Genomic DNA, 25,804 nt, shown 5'->3' with positions numbered 1-25,804 from the left:
CCAGGACGCGTCCTGGGAAAATGGCACGTATGGTCACCCTAATCTATAAAACACATTACATGCCGCGATAAATGCACTGCTCAAGTGTCCCCTCTTCCCCGCTGCCTTTCAGCGGCAGGCAGCAGCAACCAGATCATCAGACGAGGCCAAGATGATAATCAAGTTTAACTTTGCCTACAATATTGCAAAAGAAGAACTTCCCTTCACTAAGTTCAAGTCCGAAATAATTATGATGAAGAAAAATGGCTTGAACGTAAGGAATGCGTCATTGTGTACGGTCGTATCTTGCGGAGAGGAAGACCGGTGAATATACTGATTAGGCATATTGAGGTCGAGCATGCCCATGCCCAAGCCATGTCATGTCATGTAGCCTATGTCAATAATATGCCTACCGTCTCGTTACTGCATTAACCATATGTAATATTCTTATCATTGAAAATGAAAAAAATAATAATAATAGATTGCATTATAAACTCTTGATCTGGGAAGTAAATGGTTTTATCGTTTTTATTTGTTTAATTAGGAATTTATGCTGCCCCAAAGAAAGCATTTGCTGCTCTTGGGGACCAGTGCAGTAACTGGCTGGAGAAAATCATTGCTCTGGGTGCTGATGGTGCTGCTGTTAATTTGGGCAGCAAAGGGGGTGTCATAGCCCTTCTGGCAGGTGACCACATTGTGCCGTTCCACTGTATGCCTCACAGGTAAGACTAGAACTTGTAAAACTGCGGCATTAAATGCGATGCTGTCGAAAATTTGGGTGCACCTAACTTTTGTGCTGGTGCACCTAAGAAAAAAAGTTAGGCGCATCAGTGCAAAAAGTTAGTCTAGAGCCCTGACTGTACAGGTATAACGCGGAATGTCACGGAATATGTCAAACTTTGGATGAATTAATCAAAAGTAGGTCATTAATCTTAAACCAAATCATGATATGGTCTAGTATCTGTAAATATTAAACCACAAAAAAGACATTAAATATTAATCATAAATGTTCTTCGCGTCTCTGTTATTGGAGCATAAGTACCGTTTCGTTTACTACTCGTACTGAAGCGAAAACAAAAGTTCGGTTTAACTGGAATACATTGTGTCAGAAATATATTATTGTGCAATAGAATGTATGTAATACTACCACCACCACTACTACAAAATTATTAAAACATAATTTTTTAAGGAATAATCACAATATTTCTCCCATGTTATAATTTTAATAAACCCCCTTTTGTTTGCCAAAAAAAAGTTTGCTGATTTTATAGGGCTGTTGAAAAATTAATTTGTAATAAATTAAGTTGCTTAAAATAAAACAGAATTTGGCTAAAAATAAAACGGATTTCATTGGGCCCTAGTTAACCATAGTATTTGTACAACTGTGGTCAATACGGAAAAAAACACACACACTCGGTTACTACACATTTTCTGTAATAAAACTTAATTTTTGTAAGCATTGTTGGGGTCCCCTTGAAACATTTCCCTTACTAAAATGAACCATGTTTTATTATAGTAAAAGTGTAGTAACCATGTTTTTTGGCATATTTACTACCATTTGAATAACCACAGTTTTACAACAAATATCATGGTTAAACTACAGTGTAGCAAAACCATGGTTAATTTGAGGTTACCATGGTTTAACTACAGTAACTATGTTTTTTTTTTGTTTTTTTTTGTATTAGTAAAGCCATAGTTAATTTTCGTAAGGGTTCTGTTGTGGTCTGTGCTACTTGCAGTGCGTTTCTGTATTTCGTTGCGATGTGAGTATTTGCAGTGCGTTTCCGTTTTTGCAGCCCGTTTTTGTATTTGGTTGTGTTGTGAGTATTTGCATCACATTTTTGTATTTGGTTGTGTTGTGAGTATTTGCAGCACATGTGATGTCAAAATTATATTCTCTTCATTTACTGGTGCTTTTCTATTTGCATGTATTTTCTTAAGGTGCCGCGCGTAGAGCTCTCTTGGTCACTGTAAATTAGAGGTAAATTACAATATACTAAACTAGAAGTGAAAGGCGCAAACGCGCGGTTTTGTGTAGTACTCGTACTGAAGCGCACGTGATGCTTCCGGTGATATTAACGTCCGCCGTCTCACTAATGAGGACATAAATACATGAACAACATCTCCAGAACTGCTCTGAGAGTCACTTCATCAGCATTTGACCGTTTCATTTCAGTACAACTATCATCATGTCATACACGCACAGAAATGTAAAGGTATTCACGGCAACCCGTCAAAATAAAAGTTCGGTTTAACTTGAAGGCATTGGAAGAAATATATTACTATTGTTGAGTAGAATGTACGTAACAGGCTGCTACTACTACTACTAAAATTATTAAAACCTTATTTTTAAGGAATAAGTTCAATATTTCTTCAATGTTTTAATTGTAATATTAAATGACCTTTATTTTCCAAAAAATTTAATTTGTTTAATTTTCATTATTTAAAAGATAGATTAAATGAATGTTTTATGCCTTAAAACAAAATGTAAAAAAATCATAAGGCTATTGTAAGAATAAATGAAACTTGTTTTATGCCTTCAAATTAGACATGCTAAAACAGAATTTGGTTACAATAAAACATTGTAGACAATAAAACAAAGTTGGACAAATAAAACATTTCATAGGGCCCTAAACGTAATATTTGCTAAACTTTAAATAAATTGATGTAAAATTGTTTAAGTTTCACGATTTTAATTAATTAGACATGCTTTTCGATTAATAAAATGTAATTTAACCATTAAAAATGAGTCCAGAAAAAAAAAAAAAACTGAATCTACCCCCCCAACCTAGAGGAAACACTGCACAGTGAGAGCCACACACACAGATGCACGTGAACTCTTAATTCCGTTCACTTCTGCTACTATTTGTGCCTGATATACTGTGCCCTGCAAGTATCCTCGTAAACACAGTTGCTTAGGTGAAGGTAAACAATTGAGAAAGAAAATGGATGTGTAACAGTATATTGGTTCACTCACACAGCAGTTTAATGTTCCTGTTGCTTTCTCTGTCATGAACGTTAATCAAAGAACAAAACACAACGAAAAATCACTTTTGTAGCTTTAACACCGATTTATTAGATTTAATTTATAGTGAAAACTATGCAGCGTTATTTTACATTTGATTATTCAATTTCTGTACCTGAATACTGTCAGACTTAAAGTTCCCATGAAATCAAAATTAAAAGTTTTTTGGGTGTTAGTATCAATATGTTAGTCTTAAGGTTATCTATAAGGCAGTGTGCTCCAAAACAGTGACAAAATTCGCATTTAGATGATAAGTATTCAAAGCTTGCAGTTAGTCACTTCCGCCAAAAAACGGCTCAACGATTTTTTTTTATGTCACATCGTACTTCAGCTTCTCATCAAACTTTCTGTCCAATCAAATGCTCTCTAGAATCCGAAGCGCCCGCCCCCTACACTATAAAAAAGATGCTGAAGCCGCAGCTGAAATCGGTCACTTGTCCACAGAATTAGTATATTCTGCAGTGGCGGCTCGTCGGGGGAGGCAGGGGAGGCACAGCTTCCCCATAATTATGAGGTGAAGATGGGAGGAGGACGATTTAATGTTAATAGCATTCACAATTCATTTCAGTTCCATTTCAGTATTTTTTGTTTGTAATTTCACAGTTGTAATACCTTAACGTGAAAGTGCAAAATCTGCTGATGTAATTACAACCGCTAATGATAGAGGAAGGGTAGGGGGAGGCCGGGGAAGAGCTGAGCTCTCCTGCCTCCGTTGGTAAAAAAAAAATTAGCCAATCACCATTGAGTGTTCACTTTCAGCGCTGAGGAGTGTTGAGGAAAGAACCCTTGCAAGTGAGGCTAGCCTCCCTTCTGATATCAACCAATCATCACAGAGACGTAATTACGTGATATTACCGTATTGGCCCGAATATAAGACGACCCTGATTATAAGACGAGCCCCCTTTTTCCAGATGTACTTTTTGGAAAAAGACTTTTTAAAAACCAAATCTTGTTTTTTCTCAGTAAAACACATCTTGTCTTCAATTATTTTCATATTGCATATTTTTCCTATTATAGTTTTTGTTTTGAAAGTATGGTAAAAACTGGTAAAATGTACCAACAATCACATTTAAAAAATATACACTTTTTGATATACCATTAAAAAAAAAACAGGTATCCCATCTGAATTAAGACATTTAGGCTATCCATTTAATAGTAGCCTACTAAAATCTTATTAACAGTAGAAGTTAAATCTTACTGTAGTCTTCAAATCTGGGTACTGTCTAACGTTTTAAAATCACAAAGGGAGTTTGGTCCCATCAGGCTAACGTGACAGTCACGACTCGTGCAGCTGTAAGGTTTTCTTCTTTTGTTTTTACTCGCAATCTTTACAACACGCATTACATTACGTATTTCATGCTCTCTAGAATCCGAAGCGCCCGCCCCCTACACTATAAAATAGATGCTGGAGCAAAAATAGGTCACTTGTCCACATAATTAGTATTTTCTGTACAGTGAATGGCACGTAGTGCACTATATAGGGGACAGGGAACGATTCAAACAGTGTAAATATGCTTTCTATTGAGGAAAAAAAGAAGTCTGGTTTGCGCTGTGTCACGCTAACCACCGCACCACACACACACTCTGCTCCGGTCCAGAGACACGATAGCACGGAGCGGATCACATGCGCGAGTCAGCGCAGACCACAAAATGTATCGGAGCTATTTGAATTCTACACAGAACGCTATATTTTATAGCAATATGGATGAGATTGTGGCTGGCATACCCTGTCAAATGCGGCTTTACGGAGCTCACGCGGCTCTATCCCAAGCTGTGATATAAACGAACGCTATTGGCTATTTTAAAAAGGGGAGGGGCTGCTTGATATGTCCCGCCCTGTCTTCCTGTTTCAGTTAAAATGACGTCAACACCTGTTTCAGATCAAATGACGTCAACACAGAGTAAATGCTGCGTGTTTCTAAGCATTTCAGGGGACCTTTAACTGAAAAACAAAGCACTGCTTATTTCATTTGTATCTTTGTTCTGTTATTTATCTATGCTTGTAATTTGTTTATTTCCTATGCTGATTTACTCACATACAAAATCACCTTAATCATTGATAATCTTTTTTCCAATTAGTGCTATTGAAGTCATCTGATTTTTTTTTCATATCGCAATATATGTAATCGCAGAAAAAAAAATATCGCAATGTGAGTTTTTTTTCCAATATCGTGCAGCCCTAACCTGTATGAAAACAAACCTGGAAAGAAAATATTATTTGGTGAGAAAATCTAGAGATTCATAGGGCATTTCAATTAGTTACTCAGGGGATATATTATTTATTATTTCAAGAGACCAGGGGCCATATGTATAAAACCGCTCAGAGTAAAATTTTAGTCTTAAGTATGTCAAAATTCTAAGAATGACATAATTTTACTCTTATTCCTAGACTTAAGAATAAGAGTGATTCATAAAGGTTCCTAAGTCTTAAGACTAGGTCTCAGCTTCTAAATGATTTAAAGGGGTCATATGATGCGATTTAAATTTTTCCTTTCTCTTTGGAGTGTTACAAGCTTTTGGTGCATAAAGAAGATCTGTAAAGTTGCGAAGACTAAAGTCTAAAATCCAAAGAGATATTCTTTATAAAAGTTCAGAGTCAGCCATACCTACCTAAAACGGCTCGTTCTAACACGCCCCCCACATATCTACCTCACTATGTGGGAAGATTTGCATAACGCTGCCCAAATGTTCACGCAAAGAAAGAAGGTATGTGAGGGGCGTAACGTTTCTGGCACAAACAGATCATTTCGTGTCTTAGGACATCAATGTGTCGTCACGAGCCGCAGGGTTTAATTTGGATTTGTCTGTGCATGTTTTTTTTACTCGCATAGATTTTGTTACCGTTGCCATGCATTATACGACTGATTAGGGCTGGACAATAATTCAATATCAATATGCATCATGATATAATTTTTTTCAATAACGGTGATATGATTTTTAAACATTTCCGATATTTCGATATACATTACCAGTTTCCCATACGTTGATTTATTTGTGCCGTTTGACTTCATTGAATAAACATGAGCACTGCACATTTCAAAATCATAACACGGCGCTGGTGTTTTATATGAATGTATCTCTGAAGGGAACCGAATGTCTTCAGAAAAGTTTCAATGGCATTTTCATTTGATCTGATAAAGTAGCATTCATGAGCGGAGCTGCTTTGATTACAGCCATTACTAGAGAAGCCGCTAGTTTTATCACTCTAAAAGCGCCTCCTGCTGGCAGAGAATGAGTTTTCATTTTAAATAAGCCCATCTCCAGCAACATTTCCAGTTTTTGTTGTTGTTCAATTGTTTTGTTTTCTGCAGCGACTCGGAGCACTTTTCATACCCTTTTTTCTGGCTGAAGCACATTTGTTTCAATCTATAAGAATAATCAGCCTACACTACCAGTCAAAAGTTTTTGAACAGTAAGATTAAGGTTATTTTTTTTTTTGAATTCTCTTCTGCTCAACAAGGCTGCATTTATTTGATCCAAAGTACAGCAAAAACAGTAAAATGTTGAAATATTATTACTATTTTAAATTGCTTTCTATTTGAATAGATTTAAAAATGTAATTTATTCCTGTGATCATATATAGGTAAATTTTCAGCATCATCACTCCAGTCTTCAGTGTCACGTGATCCTTCAGAAATCATTCTAATATGCTGATTTGCTGATTATCAATATTTAAAACAGTTGACTAAATTTTTTTTCAGGATTCTTTGATGAATAGAAAGATCAGCATTTATCTGAAATAAAAAGCTTTTGTAACATTATACACTATTCCATTCAGTATAATTTTTATAATTTTTTTGGGAAAGAAATTATAGAAATTAATACTTTTATTTAGCAAGGATGCTTAAAATTTATCAAAAGTGATGATAAAGGCATTTTTAATGTTACAAAAGATTTCTATTTCAGATAAATAGTGTTCATATCGATATCGGAATTATATCGTATCGACCGAAATTAAGAAATATATCGTGATATCAATTTAGGCCATATCGTCCAGCCCTACGACTGATAGACTGCAATGGTTGGACGTAAAAATCATCATGTGTGTTCTACTGAAGAAACAAAGTCACCTACATCTTGGATGGTTTCTAGGCGAAAGCAAAAGCACTTTATTTGGCCTTCCAAAAGTAGATGCATTTATGAATCTTTAAGATTACTTACAACAGAACAGCAATGCATTTTATGGACGACCATTTCGTGAACCTAGGAGAGGAGGTAATTCTGACTTTGCTATGACAATCTGGCGCTTCTGAATCAGCTACTATTTTGTTATTAGTTTAAGTATTTGCTATTGACTGTTCAAATGCGAAGTTTTGTGCATTGTGTGTGTGTGTGTGCGTGCGAGCGAGCGCGCGAGAGAGAGAGAGAGAGCGAGACACATCACAGTGGAGTCAGCTGTCTTAACCGTGGCTTGTGTACTGCAAACACATTAATCACTGTGTCTGGCACTGTATAAATTAAGGATTAATCCTTTTTAAAGTTACAAAAGTTATTCAGTCAAGAGCAGTGAGAGATTTCCGTGTTGTTGCTGTTTGATTAACTTTAAGAAAGTGCTGTCACTTTAAGACAACACACTGATCCAGTGCACTGATACTGTACGTTCAGCCAACTATGTCTGCTAGGATACTCACCAAGATGGGCATTTTGACCATTTTTGTGTGAATTTGTCCATTCAAACACAATACTTCACAGAGAGCTTAATATTTGCGCGCATCGCGATGAGCGACCACACAGATCTTCTCACTGCGCGCGCGAGTTCACGTCTTCTGGCTCTTTAATATTTAAACTGGCCAGGCTTAAATGAGTTGAGTTTAAACACAGATAGCAACGTGTGCTGTTCAGGTCTCACCTGCGCTATCAACACGTGATGACGGCATAAATGACAGTTATTCCAACATACAGCACTCGCATTGAACAAAGAGTGACTTTTTTTGTCCACGTATTGTTTTGTTTTCTCTCATCGCTCTTGTTGTGATGTATTGGGAAGCCAGAATTTGTATCCATCAACAGAAACATCCATTAGCCGAAATCTAACAAACCATATTACAGATGCATTGTCAGATTTAAGTTGAACCGTGGTCCTCTGCATGCCGAACCGTGTGTGAAGAACCGTTGCACCCCTAAAATATAAATATATATATACACTATGAAAAATATGCATTTTACTTTTTCTGAAAATGATTCAAATGGAGTCATAAAATGTTAAATTTTCTTGTAAATATTAAAGCACAGTAGCTTTAGTAGTTTTTTTCAATATGAAACAGACATGAACGGTGTACATTTCAGTGAATTTGTCACCTATATTATGATTTTTTTTAAAACAAGTTTTCTTTTTCTGTTGTGGACGCTCTTGGACTCCCTTATTTATAGAAAATGATTTATTAACAGTAAAGAAATTAGTTCTTCGTCAAACCAGATCTCGTTGTTGTAGTTGCTACATAGAGGACATAACCATATGGACACAACACTCAGTCTAACGTGTTTCTGTTATTTGATTCAAATTAACGAAAGGAAAATGTCACAAACAGTACAAAAAGTTATGCTGTTAATGTCTACATTTTAACAGTTACTACTCGAACAAATAATCTATATCTCCATGTGATGTCAGATTTCAATGACCTTGTCAGACCAAATTCCAGGTTAACATCAAGAATAAGAAACATCAGTGCAATATTTAAATTTCTAGAGTTGCACAGTGATTTGCTTACAGAACTGTTTATAACTCGTCTCTTGATCCCCAAAGCTCTTACGCAAGGGAAAGAGATCTAACCTTTAGTGTATCTGAGCTACCAACTAGCTCCCCGGAACTAACAAGGCCAATGACAGTCACTGTGACTATGGAGATCGACTGGTTACTATCCGCGTATTTAAATGTAATGTTTGTCATTCGTAACGCCTGTATAAAATGTAAAAGCCATGCAATACGTACGTAACCAGCTCTAGCAAGAGCTCGATTCACTGCCCCACTGATCCGCCACATTGAGGAAACCATCTTGTCCACAGTGTGCACCACCACCGCTGGCGCTGACTGTCTTTTTCCTCTTCTTTTTGTTTAACGACGGTTAGCAAACCTACAAAGTTCAGTACCGCCACCTATTGTTGGCATGGACTCATGGACCTCTTGGTGGCGCTATACGGTGAGGCTGCAGACCTGGAGCAGGCAGATCCATAGACAGATCCAATAAAATACTGTATTTATTATGTCTATGGGCAGATCTACAAAATAACTTATACTGACAAGAAGGGAAAGCCAATAGAACGTTCCATTGCAACAGCGGCGCCCAGCAACAGCCCTGCGCTTCCGCCATTCTGGAGTGAAAGCGACTCCGCATGTTCACTAGCTTCTTCTCTCCGTATCTTTTCCTGCTTGTAACCCAATTATTATCTGTGCATGTTAAAAAAAGTATTCTTAAGAGAGTCTCAATTGCAAATAGAGAAATTATTATAAGTCAGTTAGCCGATGATACAACCCTTTTTTTTTTAAATAGTGGCCAAATTCCAATTGCAGTTAATCTTATTAATACGTTTTATAGTGCCTCTGGTCTCTATCTCAATATTAGTAAGTGTGCACTAATGGCTGTTAAAGACTGTGATTTAATAGATATTTGTAACATTCCTGTAAAAGATAGTGTAACATACTTAGGAATCATTATTGGTAAAGACCAGCTGAAAAGATGTCCTCTCAATTTTAACCCCATAATTGATAAAACTAAAAGAAAATTCAACTTCTGTCTTCAAAGAGATCTCTCCCTAATTATGTTTTTTCAAATATTGGTGGTCTTAGTTTTGTTTTGATGTGTAATTATAATATAGATAAAATTCCAGCTAAGTTATCTGCCTTCCACAAACAAGTGCTCCTATCTTGGTCATTAATATATAAGCATAATTTTTCACCACATTGCTATTTCATCTGGAATAATAGAAAGATTCTTTACAAACATAAATCTTTTTTTTAAGAACTGGTTTGACAACAATATTAAATTGGTTAGTCAGTTATATAATAAAGAAGGAACACTCCTTTCTTATGATGAATTTCTTTCTTATTGTAAAACGCCAGTTACTCAAAAAGAATTTGCTATTGTTATTGGTTCAATCCCTTCAGGTACTTACATGCTATTTAAAGGTATTGATATAGACCATTCTCCCGATTCAGTGTCTTTTGATGTTAGTAAATCTTATATTGGTCAAATTTGTTTTTCATTAAATCCCAAAAATAATAATAGAGCTATCCGTACTCTTTTCCAAAAAGAAATTGTTACTGTACCTTATGTTTTGTGTCATTGGGTCTCTTTTTTGAACGGAAAATTGATTTGCTGGAGAAAAGTGTGGTTGTTACCACAGAAATATCATCTTAGAAATAAGATTAAAGAAGTTTCTTATAAGCTTATTCATAGATTTTATCCAGCAAATCATTATTTTAAATTTTTTAAAAAAGGAATAAATGTAAATTGTATTTTTTGTAATGAGTATGAGGAAACTGCCTTGCACTTATTTTGGTACTGTACATACTCGGTTACACTATGGTGTAAGGTTCAAAAATGTATTATCGAAAATATTCAGAGTTTAAGACCTTCTTCACTCCTATGGGAAAATGTACTCTTTGATTTTACTGACTATCCTGACCAAGAGGAACAGTACTTTTACGTAATTAATTTACTTATTCTATTGACCAAATTTCACATTCATAAGTGTAAATTTACCAATAAAAAACCCAATTTTATGGTTTTGTTGACTGAAATATTTATATATATTGACAGTATCAGAGACTCTGTGAATAAGAAAGGTGTAAGAACTTTGAAAGTTTGTGAACTTTACAATATATTTATTTGATTTTATATATATACGTACAAGTGTATGTATGTATGTATATCTTGTATTTTTGTTTTGAAGTTTTATACTTTCCTCCCCGTCAATTGTTTTTTGTTTGTTGTCATTTGTCCTTCTATCTTTTTCTTTTCTTATTTTAATGTTGTTTTATTGTGTGTTATTGTTCCTTGAATAATTTTTTTTTTTAAAGTTCACTAGCTTCTTCTTCTTCATTGGAGTTTTACGACAGTTGGCATCCATAGTGTTGCATTACTGTCATCTGCTGTCTCACTTTAACTTACTATATCTTAATTAAATTAGTCCTTCCAGTCCAGTCCTCTTTAGAAAATTAAACAAATATCTCCGTCCTTGGTCATTATTTCCATATGTTACTATATTTTTAACATTATACTCTACTATACCTATTTCCCGTAGCTGATTCTTGAACTCTTGCCTTTCTTGTATATATTTCTTATATGATATAAAGATGTGCTTAATTGATTCCTCCTCCTGACATTCATTGCATAGTCCTGTCGGCTGTTTTCCTATAACATGAAGAGTTTTGTTTAACTTGCAATGTCCAATCAATCCTCAGTCTATTTATTATGACTTGTTCCTTCCTTTTATTTCCCTTCTTACTTTCCATACCTATCATATTTTGTATCATGTACAGATGTCTCCCTTTGATATTATCCCACTGCTGCTGCCATTTTTGCATTATCTTTTTTCACACTAAACTCTTCCCTTCTGTTTTTGATAATTTCATTTTGACGTCAACGTGTTCTTTTTTTTTGTTGCTTCTTTTGCCAGTCTGTCTACTTTCTCATTTCCCTGAATGCCCACATGCGCTGGCACCCACATGTGTGATGTTTTTCCTTGCCTGCTTATTCTTGAGTTTGTAAATAAAATCTCATAAAGTAATTCCTGTTGGTTTCTAGTTACCCCAGACTTTATACTCATGACATGACGGCAGATACAGAATCACTACATATTACAACGTTGTCCCGTCTGGATTGTCCATTCTAATGCTATTAATACAGCATATAACTCGACTGTATACACACTTAGGCTGTCAGATGTTCTTTTGTTTACTCCCACATGATATCTAGGGATATATACAGCAGATCCCGTTGCCTCTTTCACTAGCTTCTTCTTCTTTTTTGGTGTTTATTGGCGGTTGGCAACCTAACTGACTGGTGCATTACCGCCACCGACTGGAATAAAGTATGGATCAGGATTTTGCTTGTATGACCAAATAAACCATAAAAACCAATCAAAACAAATGAATAAACTAGAAATGAAAACAAAACAAATAAATAAAAAAAACAATCAAAAAGACTTTCTTTTATATGAGTCTATTTAACCAAATTATGGTTTCACTAGCTTCTAGCTGTCTATGGCAAATATCAGCACCTTTGTTATTCTTCTTCTTATAGTTTAAAGGCGGTTGGCATCCAGCGTATTGATGCATTACCGCTACCTTCTGCTCCGGTGTGTGGATCAGAAAATAGGTTTACAGACTAAATCATCCGTTCTCCCACCTTTATCCCGACACACACAGTCACACACCCACAAACACGCATACCTCATCCCTGCCCTGCTTTATAATAATAATAACAACATCAACAATAATAATAATAATAATACTTTAACCTTCCTCACTATTCCTTTTACTCTTCATATCCTATAAAAAAAACAGTTACTCTTAAAAAGTTTATAAGAATTCTGGTCTGTGCCCTATGCTCTGTGCTCAATAATAATGTGATATCCTGAACCCCTATATACAGATCTTTTCCTGGAGACGTAGGCTTTGCTCTTTTAATTGCTCTCACCATCTCTGCTAAGGTAAATGGATCATCCAATACATTTTCAGTTTCTTCCTTCCTATTTAACTCATAAAGATGCTGACTCAATGATACTGATCTTCTCCTTCTCCCTTCTTCTGACAATTTTTCTGAACTATGTACCATTACGAATGATTTAGCCATAATCTCGGCTTTCTCCTTGTTTGAAACTGCTATTTCCTCTTCAAATGCCATAACTGGGTATTCCCACTGCCTTCTGTTTCCTCCCATCCTTTTTATCATTCCCCACACTTCTCCCACTGGTGTGGTTCTTCCTATTTCATCACAAAATTTCCTCCAGCTAGTCCTCTTTGCTTGGCATACTGTTCTTCTAACTACTGCTTGTGCCTTCTTATACTGAATAAAATGTTGCAAAGTATGTGTTCTTTTAAGTATTCTGAAAGCTTCATATCTCTAACTGCCTGATAACACTCTTCATTCCACCATGGCATCATCTTTCGACTTATCATGTTTCTCCCCTTAGGGATAGCTTCCTCTGCTGCCCTAATAATTGCAGAAGTAACCTGGTTGTTAACATCATCTATGTCACCATAGACCTCAACCCTCATCATTGCATCATCACTACATTTCTTAAAAATTTCCCAGTCAGCTTTACTAAAATTCCATTTGGGAATTCTATCCTCTGGTCCCGCTTCCAATCTCCCACCCACTGAGCATATGACAGGGTAGTGATCACTCCCCACTGTGGATGCTGTCCAGACCTCCCAATTACTATTTCCAGCCAGTGAATTAGACACTAACGTTATGTCTAATGCTGACTCAATCCCTGTTAATACATTTATTCTAGTTCCTCTACCATCATTCAAACAGACCGATTCTCTTTCATCCATCAGTTCTTCAATCACCTTACCATTTGCATCTGTATATATACTTCCCCATATTGAGCTATGGGCATTGAAATCTGCACACCAGATTACTTTTTGTCTGTAGTAGTTTACCTAGTTCCAACTTCTTACATGGGTTGTAGTAATTGATAATACTAATTGCCCCTCTCCTTTCCCACACCTCCACCACTATGTACTCTCGATCATCACCATTCCCCAGTAATCTATATGGAATTCCCATCTTAATGAAAACTGCACATCCTCCTCCACCCTCTCCATAATTTCTATCTCTCCTAACTACTGTATATCCATGTATCACATAATCCAAATTTGGTTTCAACCAGGTTTCCTGAATACACACCATATCTGGTCTCTTATCTATCTCGTTAATAAAATGTTTAAACTCCTGTCCATTGGCCAAAATGCTCCTAGCATTCCATTGAAAAAATTATTACCATTATTATTATTAACCAATCCATGATGATTCTTGACTTGACTGATTAGTAAGGGTCTCCCTCACCTCTTCCCATGTCAGTCCTACTAATCCTAGGTGATTGACTGCAGCTTTAACCACCAACTGGATTTTCTCATTTTTGGATTTAACCTCTGCTGTACTATTTATCACGCCTGCTATGAATGTTACCAAATCTATTTTTTTCACATAGATTCCTTCAAAATTACCTTGCTGTTGCTCCAGTGTTTCCGTATCCACTTCATGCTCTTTATTTTTCTTTTCCCCTGATACCTTAACAGCTTCAGCATAGGTGATTATTTTTTCCACTCTTTAATGAGTCTCTCGTCTCATTACTTCACATCCACTGAAAGCCACACTGTGGGCACCACCACAGTTACAACACTTTAGTGGTACCCCTGACCCACACTTTCTATAGTAATGGTCCCATCCACATCTTGCACATCTTCTCTGCCTATTACAGTTTTTTGCAATGTGACCAAACCTTTGGCAGTTAAAGCATCTCAGTGGTTTTGACACATACCACCTCACTGGGTAACTCATAAATCCCCAAAAAACTTTCTTTGGCGCTATCTCTTCTTCAAACTCTATTAACACTGTTTCATTGTCCTTTACCACTCCATCCCTTGTTGATTTCATTCTTTGAACATTTACAGCTTTTGCTCCCTTGATATTCTTCATTTCCTCCGCTGTTACACTCGTTGATACCCCTGTAATCACTCCTATCATTCCACTTTTTTTCCTTATTCCCACCCTTCCCGTACTTTCCACCTTACATTTTGCGATATCCTTAATTTTTATAGCTTTCTCCATGTGCCCTGCACCGGCACATCTTACCAGTAAGTTACCATCATTAAGGATTTTCGCAAACTCAATCTCCCCTATTTTATTTGCCAGAGTTGTGGTTAACATAAATGGGCTAACTTTCTTCATGATCTCCTGACTCTTTCCATTGAACCTTATTACGACCTCATACTTCTCCTTTATTTCTTTCTGAAAAGTTTCCCCTCTGTCACCATCATTTTCAGACTCATCACCATTGTCACTTCTTACTCTTTTATTCCTTTTATCACTCCTTTCCACTCCTTCGTACATACCATCATTATAATCCATTTCCCCCCACCTACCTACCTCCAATCCATTCACGGAGCAGTCGTGCTCAACCGCCTGTACTTTCCGATAAATATGATGATCCGTTTCCAAGAATTCAAACTTCCCTCCAGAAAAACTCTCCGATGAAATCCGTGCACGCTCCAGCTGCTTTGTTAAAAAAAACCATACATTAAAGCTGAAATACAACCTGAACGATGACAACAATAACGTACAATCACTAGACTAGTGATCATCAAATCCTTTTAACAGTTTATTTTACAGACTTTATTTTAAAGTCTTCCCTTTTTTCACAAAACCTTTTGCTCTGTAGAAACCATGTCAGTTTCGGTTGAAAATATTTTAAGTTCAAGTGTTAGCATTATAAACACTGAATTACAGATTTTGTTGATTGCTAACACACAATTCATGAAACAATTCACCATTTTCTCACATCTATAAACACAATCTCAAAACTATACACCAACTTGCACAAACTTCCAGGTCAAAACCAAATATTCTAGTCAAAAACACAAACCTAACAAATACACAGACTACTCCACTGCCTAGAAAACACCAGTGAGATTAATTCAAAACACTGTTACAAAAACCTTCTTTTGGGAAATATGAATCCTTTTGTTAGTCAATGACTGTTACAGTATACAACATAAATAGAGGGGTGCAGATACAGTAAAATTCAGCAATAAACTTTAAGAAAAGTTTACTTTCACTACACTACTGTAAAGAGATCTTATAGTAAATTAAAAGCACTACAAGAGAAAAGTTCAAAGACCAAACAACTGAATATACAGTAAACACACATTGGAATATAAATCCATTCACGGAGCAGTCGTGCTCAACCGCCTGTACTTTCCGATAAATATGATGATCCGTTTCCAAGAATTCAAACTTCCCTCCAGAAAAACTCTCCGATGAAATCCGTGCACGCTCCAGCTGCTTTGTTAAAAAAAACCATACATTAAAGCTGAAATACAACCTGAACGATGACAACAATAACGTACAATCACTAGACTAGTGATCATCAAATCCTTTTAACAGTTTATTTTACAGACTTTATTTTAAAGTCTTCCCTTTTTTCACAAAACCTTTTGCTCTGTAGAAACCATGTCAGTTTCGGTTGAAAATATTTTAAGTTCAAGTGTTAGCATTATAAACACTGAATTACAGATTTTGTTGATTGCTAACACACAATTCATGAAACAATTCACCATTTTCTCACATCTATAAACACAATCTCAAAACTATACACCAACTTGCACAAACTTCCAGGTCAAAACCAAATATTCTAGTCAAAAACATTCTCTTCAGTCAAAATCAAACTTTGGCCTCAGATGATGCACAAACCTAACAAATACACAGACTACTCCACTGCCTAGAAAACACCAGTGAGATTAATTCAAAACACTGTTACAAAAACCTTCTTTTGGGAAATATGAATCCTTTTGTACTGTAAGATCTCTTTACAGCAGTGTAATGAATATAATATTTTCTTACTGTAAAGCTTATTGTTGAATTTCACTGTATCTGCTTATATTTACTGTAACATGTATGTGCTCTAATTATGTTGTATATGGTAAAAGATATTGAGCTGTACAGGAGAAAAGTTCAAAGACCAAACAACTGAATATACAGTAAACACACATTGGAATATACTGTCGGTTACTTTACATACATACATAAATAAATAAATAATTATAGTTTTTCTCGATTGCTAACGCACTATAACTGATTCGTTTGGCACAATTTTCAAAATGAATCCTACTAGTGGGAGACAAAGAGAAAGAGGAGGGGAAAAGAAAACTGAAGTGGACGGGGTCAAAGGACATTTATTCCTGATGAAATACACAGCGCTGTAGCTGATCATGTTCTTGTGCATGAGGACAGCTGGCCAACAGGCTCAATTACAGACTTTCAATACTACTTACAGATCAAATATAATGACAGAACAGTAGCAGTACTTCAGAGAGAAATATTTCTTTTTATATGTATAGTAAATACTGACGCACAAGTTGTACACCCTCAAACTCATACTGTAACTGCTGAACTGATTTGTAGCCATGTACTTCTTACATGTACTGTATTTTTGCAGAACTGAGAGATGACTCTATATTCTGTTGTGTGTTCATATGCAATTCTTTGGTATTTGACCTTTTCCTTTCTAGTGCTTTTCATCAACTGTACTGTAAGATCTCTTTACAGCAGTGTAATGAATATAATATTTTCTTACTGTAAAGCTTATTGTTGAATTTCACTGTTTTGTTATATACCCTTTGTTGGCAATGACAGAGGTCAAACGTTTTCTGTAAGTCTTCACAAGGTTTTCACACACTGTTGCTGGTATTTTGGCCCATTCCTCCATGCAGATCTCCTCTAGAGCAGTAATGTTTTGGGGCTGTCGCTGGGCAACACGGATTTTCTATGGGATTGAGATCTGGAGACTGGCTAGGCCACTCCAGGACCTTGAAATGCTTCTTACGAAGCCACTCCTTCGTTGCCCGGGTGGTGTGTTTGGGATCATTGTCATGCTTATTATTATGCAATTCTTCTTACAAAAATGCATCGATTCGCTACAGGAGGCCTTTGTTTACCCCCCGGAGACATGTGAGACACTTTTTTTTTATGGATGGGCGCTTTTTATGTAACTTATTTTGGACTGATGCATGCAACACCCGCTGAGTGGCATTAAGTAGCTTGAAAGATCAAAGACAATTTTTTATATAACTCCAACTGGATTCGTCTGAAAGAAGAAAGTCATATACTCCTAGGATGACTTGAGGGTGAGTAATTTGTGGGCTAATTTTCATTTTTGGGTGAACTAACCCTTTAATGTAGCATACAAATTAGAATGATAATGTTTTTTTTTTATTTAATTGTGTACTGTCACAATGTTTATGTCATAACACTTTACAGTAAGTTTCAACAAGGTGTTAACATTAGTTAACTACATTAGTTAATGTAAACTAATATTGGAAAAACACTTCTAAAGCATTCATTAATCATAGTTTCTCAATTCCAGCATCTACTAATACTAGCGATGTCCCGAGCCGATCTCAACTGATCGGTATCGGCTCCCTAAGCCCGATCCTTATTTAATGTCAGCCGTCATGCCGGTGACGTGCAGTAGGTGCACCTTCCAGTAGATTTGCCAACTGCCATTAAAAGAAAAAGACGAATTTGCCTGTTCAGCTGCCATTAAAGGTGCAATAAGCGATTTTTCAAAAATGCTGCAGGGCATTGTTTCCTCAAAAAAAACAGTCCTAACTGCCCTGCTCCGAGTCAGTCTTGAACCCTGAATGTCGGTATGCGAGGTGAATGCACTAATAATGACACTAAGAACCACATTCTCTAAAAGTCGTCAGCACACCTCTTGAGATCAGGGGTTTACCTGCACAAATCTCACAAGCTGGCCTGTGTTACACACGGAATGCAAGAGTGAATGTCTGTTTATCATAGCAGACGCGCAACAAAATAATGATTCATGAAAAATAAAGCGTAGCGTTTTTGAAAAATTGCTTACTGCACATTTAAAACCAAAAGAAGAAGAAATGTGCATGCGTGACATGCGAGAACCAGTGAGGTTAGTGCGCCGATATAGAGTGAGAGCGACACGCGTCATAATCTGAAAACCACGCCCACCGGGGGGAAAACAATCCAACCCTCTCCACTGACTTTTGCGGGAGGCTGCCTCCTTGTCATTTCTGACTAACAACAAAAAAACAGAACAATGCCTAAAAGCTGCTGTGTGACAAGGTGTAAAGCAAACAAGCTAAAAAACCCAGAACTAAATTTTTATAAGCATTGACATATTACTCTGAGAACTACGCCCACTGAAGGGAGACGTAATTGGCGACAGGAAACATTCATTATTAGCTTGTTTGCTTTACACCTTGTCACACAGCAGCTTTTAGGCATTGTTCTGTTTTTTGTTATAAGTCAGACAAGGAGGCAGTCAGTGGAGAGGGTTGGATAGTTTTCCCCCCGGTGGGTGTGGTTTTCAGATTATGACGCGTGTCGCTCTCACTCTATATCGGCGCACTAACCACGACGCTATTGGCGCCGACATCACACACGTTTGAGCTTCCGTGTTTAGTGTATTTGATGCACACTTTTGTAACATTCACTCATTTGTTTATCGTTTACTTTTATCTGCTGTCAGACTATGAATTGGCTACGAATTGGGTCTAGCTGCTTCGGATTTGACTGACAGACTGGCGTTCTGACACTGAGAGCTTAACCATATTCCCTTTGATGCAATTATTCTGCATATTGTATATATAAAATACAATACTTTTATAGCAGTAGTCACATATTCTACCAATGTCTTTATACAGCATGTGCAGATATATAATAATAATAATAATAATAATAATTAAAATAAAAATAATTAATTACATTTATATAGTGCTTTTCTGGGTACTCAAAGTGCTTTACATGAAAGGGGGAGAATCTCCTCAACCACCACCAGTGTGCAGCATCCACCTGGATGATGCAAAGGCAGCCATATTGCGCCAGAACACCCACCACACACTAGCTTATTGGTGGAGAGGAGACAGAGTGATGAAGCCAATCAGTGTATGGGGATGATTAGGAGGCCTTGATGAACAGAGGCCAATGAGCAAATTTGGCCACGATGCTGGGGTTATACCCCTACTCTTTTTCAAGGACATCCTGGGATTTTTAATGACCACAGAGTCAGGACCTCGGTTTAACGTCCCATCCGAAGTACGGTGCTTTTTACAGTATAGTGTCCCCATCACTATACTGGGGCATTAGGACCCACACAGACTGCAGGGTGATCACCCCCTGCTGGCTTCACTAGCACCTCTTCCAGCAGCAACCTAGTTTTCTCAGGAGGTCTCCCATCCAGGTACTGACCAGGCTCAGCCCTGCTTAGCTTCAGTGGGCAACCAGTCTTGGGCTACAGGGTGATTTGGCTGCTGGCTATATACATAGAGTATATCTTATGTAGTACTGCTTGAAAGTTTGTGAACCCTTTAGAATTTTCTATATTTCTGCATAAATATGACCCAAAACATAATCAGACTTTCGCACAAGTCCTGAAAGTAGACAAAGAGAACCCAATCAAACAAGTGAGACAAAAATATGTTCTTTGTCATTTATTTATTCAGGAAAATTATACAATATTACATATCTGTGAGTGGCAAATCTATGTGAATCTCTAGGATTCGCAGTTAATTTGAAGGTGAAATTTGAGTCCATCTGTTTTTCAGAGTTGTTTTCAATCAGTGAGATGACTATCAGGTGTCAGTGTGTGCCCTGTTTTTATTTAAAGAACAGGGATCTATCAAAGTTTGGTCATGTTTGTGGAAGTGTATCATGGCATGAACAATTGATCTCTGAGGACCTCAGAAAAAGGGTTGCTGTTGCTCATCAGGCTAGAAAAGGTTACAAAAACATCTCTAAAGAGTTTTGACTCCACAAATCCACAGTCAGACAGATTGTGTACAAATGGAGGAAATTCAAGATCACTGTTACCCTCCCCATGAGTAACTGACCAACAAAGTTCACTCCAAAAGCAAGACGTGAAATAGTCTGCAAGGTTGCAAAGGAACCCAGGGTAACTTCTAAGCAACTAATGGCCTTTCTTACATTGGCTAATGTTAATGTTCATGAGTCCACCATCAGGAGAACACTGAACAACCACGGTGTGCATGGTGCATCCAAAAAGAACATTGCTGCCAGTCTGCAGTTTGCTAAAGATCATGCAGACACGCCAGAGGGCTACTGGAGAAATGTTTTGTGGAAAGATGAGACCAAAATATAATTTTTTGGTTTAAATGAGTAGTGTTATGTTTGAAGAAAATAACACACTGTATTCCAGCATAAGAACCTAATCCCATCTGTGAAACATGGTGGTGGTAGTATCATGGTTTGGGCCTGTTTTGCTGCATCTGGACCAGGACAGCTTGCCATCATTGATGGAACAATAAATTATAATTATGTCAGGAAATCTGTCAGTGAACTAATTCTCAAGAGAAAGTGGGTCATGCAGCAAGACAACGACCCCATGCACACAAGTTGTTCTACCAAAGAATGGTTAAAGAAGAACAAAGCAAATGTTTCGTAATTGTCAAGTCAAAGTCCGGACCTTAATCCAATTGAAATTTTGTGGAAGGAACTGAAGCAAGTAGTTCATAGGAGGTCACAGAGCTGAAGCGGTTGTGTACTGAGGAATGGGCTAAACCTCCTTCAAGATGTTGTGCAGGACTGATCAGCAGTTACAAGAAACATTACCTGCAGTTATTGTTGCAAAAGGGGGGTCAGACCAGATACTGAAAGCAAAGAGTCACAGACTTTTGCCGCTTCTTTTGTAACACTGGATGATTTTTCTCAATAAATAAATGGCAAAGAAAATATTTTTGTCTCCTTTGTTTGTTTGGGTTCTCTTTGTCTACTTCCAGGACTTGTGTGAAATTTTGATTATGTTTTGAGTCATATTTATGCAGAAATATTAGGAGTGGAACGGTTCAACTTACTCACAGTTTGGTTTGTATCACGGTTTTAGAGTCACGTTTCGGTATGGTTATGTGCTATGTTTAAGCAAAAACTATACTGTCAAATAAAAATAAAGAAAATAAGAATATTCTATCTAACTACAAGCAACAGCACAAACAAATACAATAGTGTAAAGATACAAATAAAATAAACAGTGATTTTCATTTTTTAGATTAATCTTTATTAAAGTTACAAAAGCTATTCAATCAAGAGCAGTGAGTGATTTCTTTGTTGTTGCTGTTTGATTAATATTAAGAAAGTGTTGTCACTTTAAGAGAATGCACTGATTCAGTGCACTGATACAGTACGTTCAGCCGGCTATGTCTGCTATATGATACTTATAGGATAAGATGGGCATTTTGACATAATTTTTGTGTGAATTTGTCTATTTAAACACAATACTTCAGAGACAGCCTAATATTTGCGTGTGATCTGAGGCGCGGGTTTGCGTGCTTCGGATGAGCGCACGCACAAATCTACTCACTGCGTGCGTGAGCTCGCATCCTCTGACTCTTAAATGTTTAAACTGGCAAAGCTTAAATGAGTTTAGCTTAAACAAAGATATTAATGTGTGCTGTTCAGGTCTCACCTGTACGCGTGCGCTATCAGCACCCGGGTGATGACGGAATAAATGCTCATATTCCAGCATTCGCATTGAACAAGCGTGAATGGTTTGTCCACGTTTTATTTTTTTATCGCTGTTGTTGTAATGTATTGGGAAGCCAGAATGCGCATCCATCAACAGAAACATATATTAGCCAAGCCCTGTTTGTTTTACGTGTTATTTATAGCATACCATATTACAGATGCGTTGACAGATTTAAGTTGATCCTAGCGCGTGCCGAACCGTGTGTGGAGAACCATACGGTATATATAAAATCGAACTGTACGGTTCTCCACGCAAGGTTCGGCACGCACTAGGACCGTGGTTCAACTTAAATCTGTATATATATGTAAAAAAAAAAAATATATATATATATATATATATATATATGTATATGTAGGGATGTGCAAAAAATCTAATCAAAATCGGCAATGAATCGCCTGCGATTTTGAACGCGATTTTGTGTAGCTTGTCAGTGAACTACGGCTCTGTGTAGTAAATGCCGCTCCATCTGAAAGCACATGTTGGAGATTTACTACTAATCACCACAAGCGGCTTTACTGACGATCATTTTGACCCCACAGGGTGAGATCTTGCGTGGAGCCCCAGATCGAGGGGGATTATCAGTGGTCTTGTATGCCTTCGTTTTTCTAATAATTGCTCCCACAGTTGATTTCTTCACACCAAGCTGCTTACCTATTGCATATTCAGTCTTCCCAGCCTGGTGCAGGTCTACAATTTTGTTTCTGGTGTCCTTTGACAGCTCTTTGGTCTTGGCCATGGTGGAGTTTGGAGTGTGACTGTTTGAGGTTGTGGACAGGTGTCTTTTATACTGATAACGAGTTCAAACAGATGCCATTAATACAGGTAACGAGTGGAGGACAGAGGAGCCTCTTAAAGAAGTAGTTACAGGTCTGTGAGAGCCAGAAATCTTGCTTGTTTGTAGGTGACCAAATACTTATTTTACCGAGGAATTTACCAATTAATACTTTAAAAATCCTACAATGTGATTTTCTGGATTTTTTTTTTCTCATTTTGTCTCTCATAGTTGAGGTATACCTATGATGAAAATTACAGGCCTCTCTCATCTTTTTAAGTGGGAGAACTTGCACAATTGGTGGCTGACTAAATACTTTTTTTCCCCACTGTACATACATTTTCCCCTCTATTGATGCTCCATGGACTGCTCCCGAGGGCCAAAAACCACAATGTTGTGGCCGGCCTCATTCAAGCAAAGGAAGACCAGGTATTCCTAGTCAACCAGGTATTCAAGACAACCGCTGCAACATCAGAAGTCCAAGATCTCTGCATATACTGGCCTATCATCCAGGAGCAGCAACTTTCTACAAGGGAGCCAAAGCCGGATGTGTACACTGGACAGCCAAATCTTCTACAGGGGCTGGATGTTAGGATTGGAGGATCGCATGGGCGTGACTCTTCTGGAGACAAACTTGTGACACTGTCACATAAGACACATGTTTTAAGCTGCTCAATATATTATAATGATTGTATATTACAGTTTTAATAGGTTTACATGTTGTCCTAGTCATTTTAATTCATGTGTATGTCTTTAAATGAGCCTGAGTCTGCCTGTGATGTTGTTGTTCACATGACAGGAAACAGGAAGTAAAGAAGCATAAAGGAGGCAATATGGCAAACAAAATGGCTGTCACAAACTGATGATCACCAACTGTGGAGTTACTTTTAAGGAATTACCTTTCCAGCAAGCCTCATCACTTTATTGGACTATCACTTCTGTGGACCTTGTGTATACACTAGTGGTGGGCAGAGTGAGGCTTCGTGAAACACTGAAACAGTCGAAGCAAGTGTGCCGAGGCAGAGTGAGGCTTCGTGAAACACTGAAACAGTCGAAACAATTTGAAACCCGTATCTATGGTAACACCTAGTGATCATTTTCAAGTATTGCTCTGAAACAGTATTGACAACGAATCAGTTCAATTTAAATTTCAGTTCAACGAATCAAGCGAATTGACGAATTATAATGTATTTGTGGTGTTTTTGACTCCACTTAGGGAGTTGGGGGAGTGGTTAGGGTTCTCAACTGGCATGTCAGCGCCTGTCACCTTAGGTTCGAATCCTGGGTGAAGTATACATGTCATTATAATAAGAATTTAAAAGTTATGTTTTTATTGTTGTAACCTCTCTGACAACTTTATGAACTCTTTGTGAATAAATGTGTTATTTTGGTCATGAAAAATGAACATTAATAAAAGACATCAAGCCACAATGTCTGACATTTTTTTACATGTGTTTTTATTTAAAAATATTAATTGTTCTGCTGCGTTAACTCCACTTTTATACTTTGTGAGAGTTAGGTTGAGACAGATGTGCTATTGTGTGGGTTGTTCCCGACCCTGTCAATTAAACGCAGATTCGGCAGGTATGCCCGACTCGAAACACTTGAGAAACGTAGTCACGTGACATGGGTGTTTCGAATCACACTTCGGAGCAGTGTTTCAAAACATCTGCACTTTGGGATCTCGACACGGGCTGCATCTGAAAACTTAGGCCGCTGACTTGTTGCCTCGCTGCCCTATCAGGCAATGACTTGCAGGCAGCGTTTGCGCACAAAGTCACCTCACGAAATTGATTTCGGACAGACTTCTGAGGCAGCGTACCAGTTTAATGATCTACAGCAAAATATAGAGAGCTTTGTTGATAACTAAGTGAATATTGAATTACTGCAATAGTAATTTCTCACTAGAAATGACATCAAAAGTGAAAAACATTGATCAAAACCTTACATTTACACACAAACTGACCACCGACCGATCTTTATTTTTGAGCTTAAATGTCACAGAATGGAACGCACAGGATTGTGAGATATCAAAGGCAGCGAAGGATCCATCTATTCTGCCTTCAGAAATTGGCCAGATGAAGGTATCTGAGGAGACAGGAACTGAAGCTAACATTGAATTCGGACGTGCCTTGATGCCTTCCTACCTTGGAATGCGTCCTCCGAAGGCAGCATTTTTCCGTTTTCAGATGCACCCCGTGTCGAAAAGTCAGTTTCGTGTCAGCCATCCCTAGTATACACATTCACATTGGGACTTTCAGCATGCTAGGACTCTTAAGGACTGTTTTATGGTATGGAACCAATGGACTCTATCAGGGCTGGACTGGGACAAAATAAAAAAAATAAAAATCGCCCTGACTTTTTTTGGTCCAGGCGGCCCACCACCACTATATATATATACACAAACTCGATTCCAAAAAAGTTGGGACACTGTACTAATTGTGAATAAAAACAGAATGCAATGATGTGGAAGTTTCAAATTTCAATATTTTATTCAGAATATAACATAGATGACCTATCAACTGTTTAAACTGAGAAAATGTATCATTTTAAGGGAAAAATAAGTTGATTTTAAATTTCATGGCATCAACACATCTCAAAAAAGTTGGGACAAGGCCATGTTTACCACTGTGTGGCATCCCCTCTTCTTTTTATAACAGTCTGCAAACGTCTGGGGACTGAGGAGACAAGTTGCTCAAGTTTAGGAATAGGAATGTTGTCCCATTCTTGTCTAATACAGGCTTCTAGTTGCTCAACTGTCTTAGGTCTTCTTTGTCGCATCTTCC

At 37.3% G+C, this 25,804-nt stretch overlaps 1 protein-coding gene across 1 annotated transcript in view; it reads right to left on the bottom strand.

Moving 5' to 3' along the window:
* The window catches only part of LOC107586355 (cytochrome b-c1 complex subunit 1, mitochondrial), a 41,154-nt gene extending 32,088 nt beyond the window's left edge, over window positions 1-9,066 (bottom strand). Inside the window, exon 1 of the mRNA XM_016273678.1 lies at window positions 8,934-9,066. Coding sequence (XP_016129164.1) covers window positions 8,934-8,996 — 63 coding nt within the window. The 5' untranslated portion in view covers window positions 8,997-9,066. The remainder of the gene's footprint in view (window positions 1-8,933) is intronic.
* Window positions 9,067-25,804: the final 16,738 nt, after the last annotated feature.

The sequence above is a fragment of the Sinocyclocheilus grahami genome, unplaced genomic scaffold (genome assembly GCF_001515645.1).
Source record: "Sinocyclocheilus grahami isolate Dianchi unplaced genomic scaffold, SAMN03320097.WGS_v1.1 scaffold80.1, whole genome shotgun sequence".
NCBI classification, from domain to species: domain Eukaryota; kingdom Metazoa; phylum Chordata; class Actinopteri; order Cypriniformes; family Cyprinidae; genus Sinocyclocheilus; species Sinocyclocheilus grahami.
The sequence above is the reverse complement of the archived record's forward strand: the minus strand, read 5'-3'. Positions and strand labels throughout refer to the sequence as shown.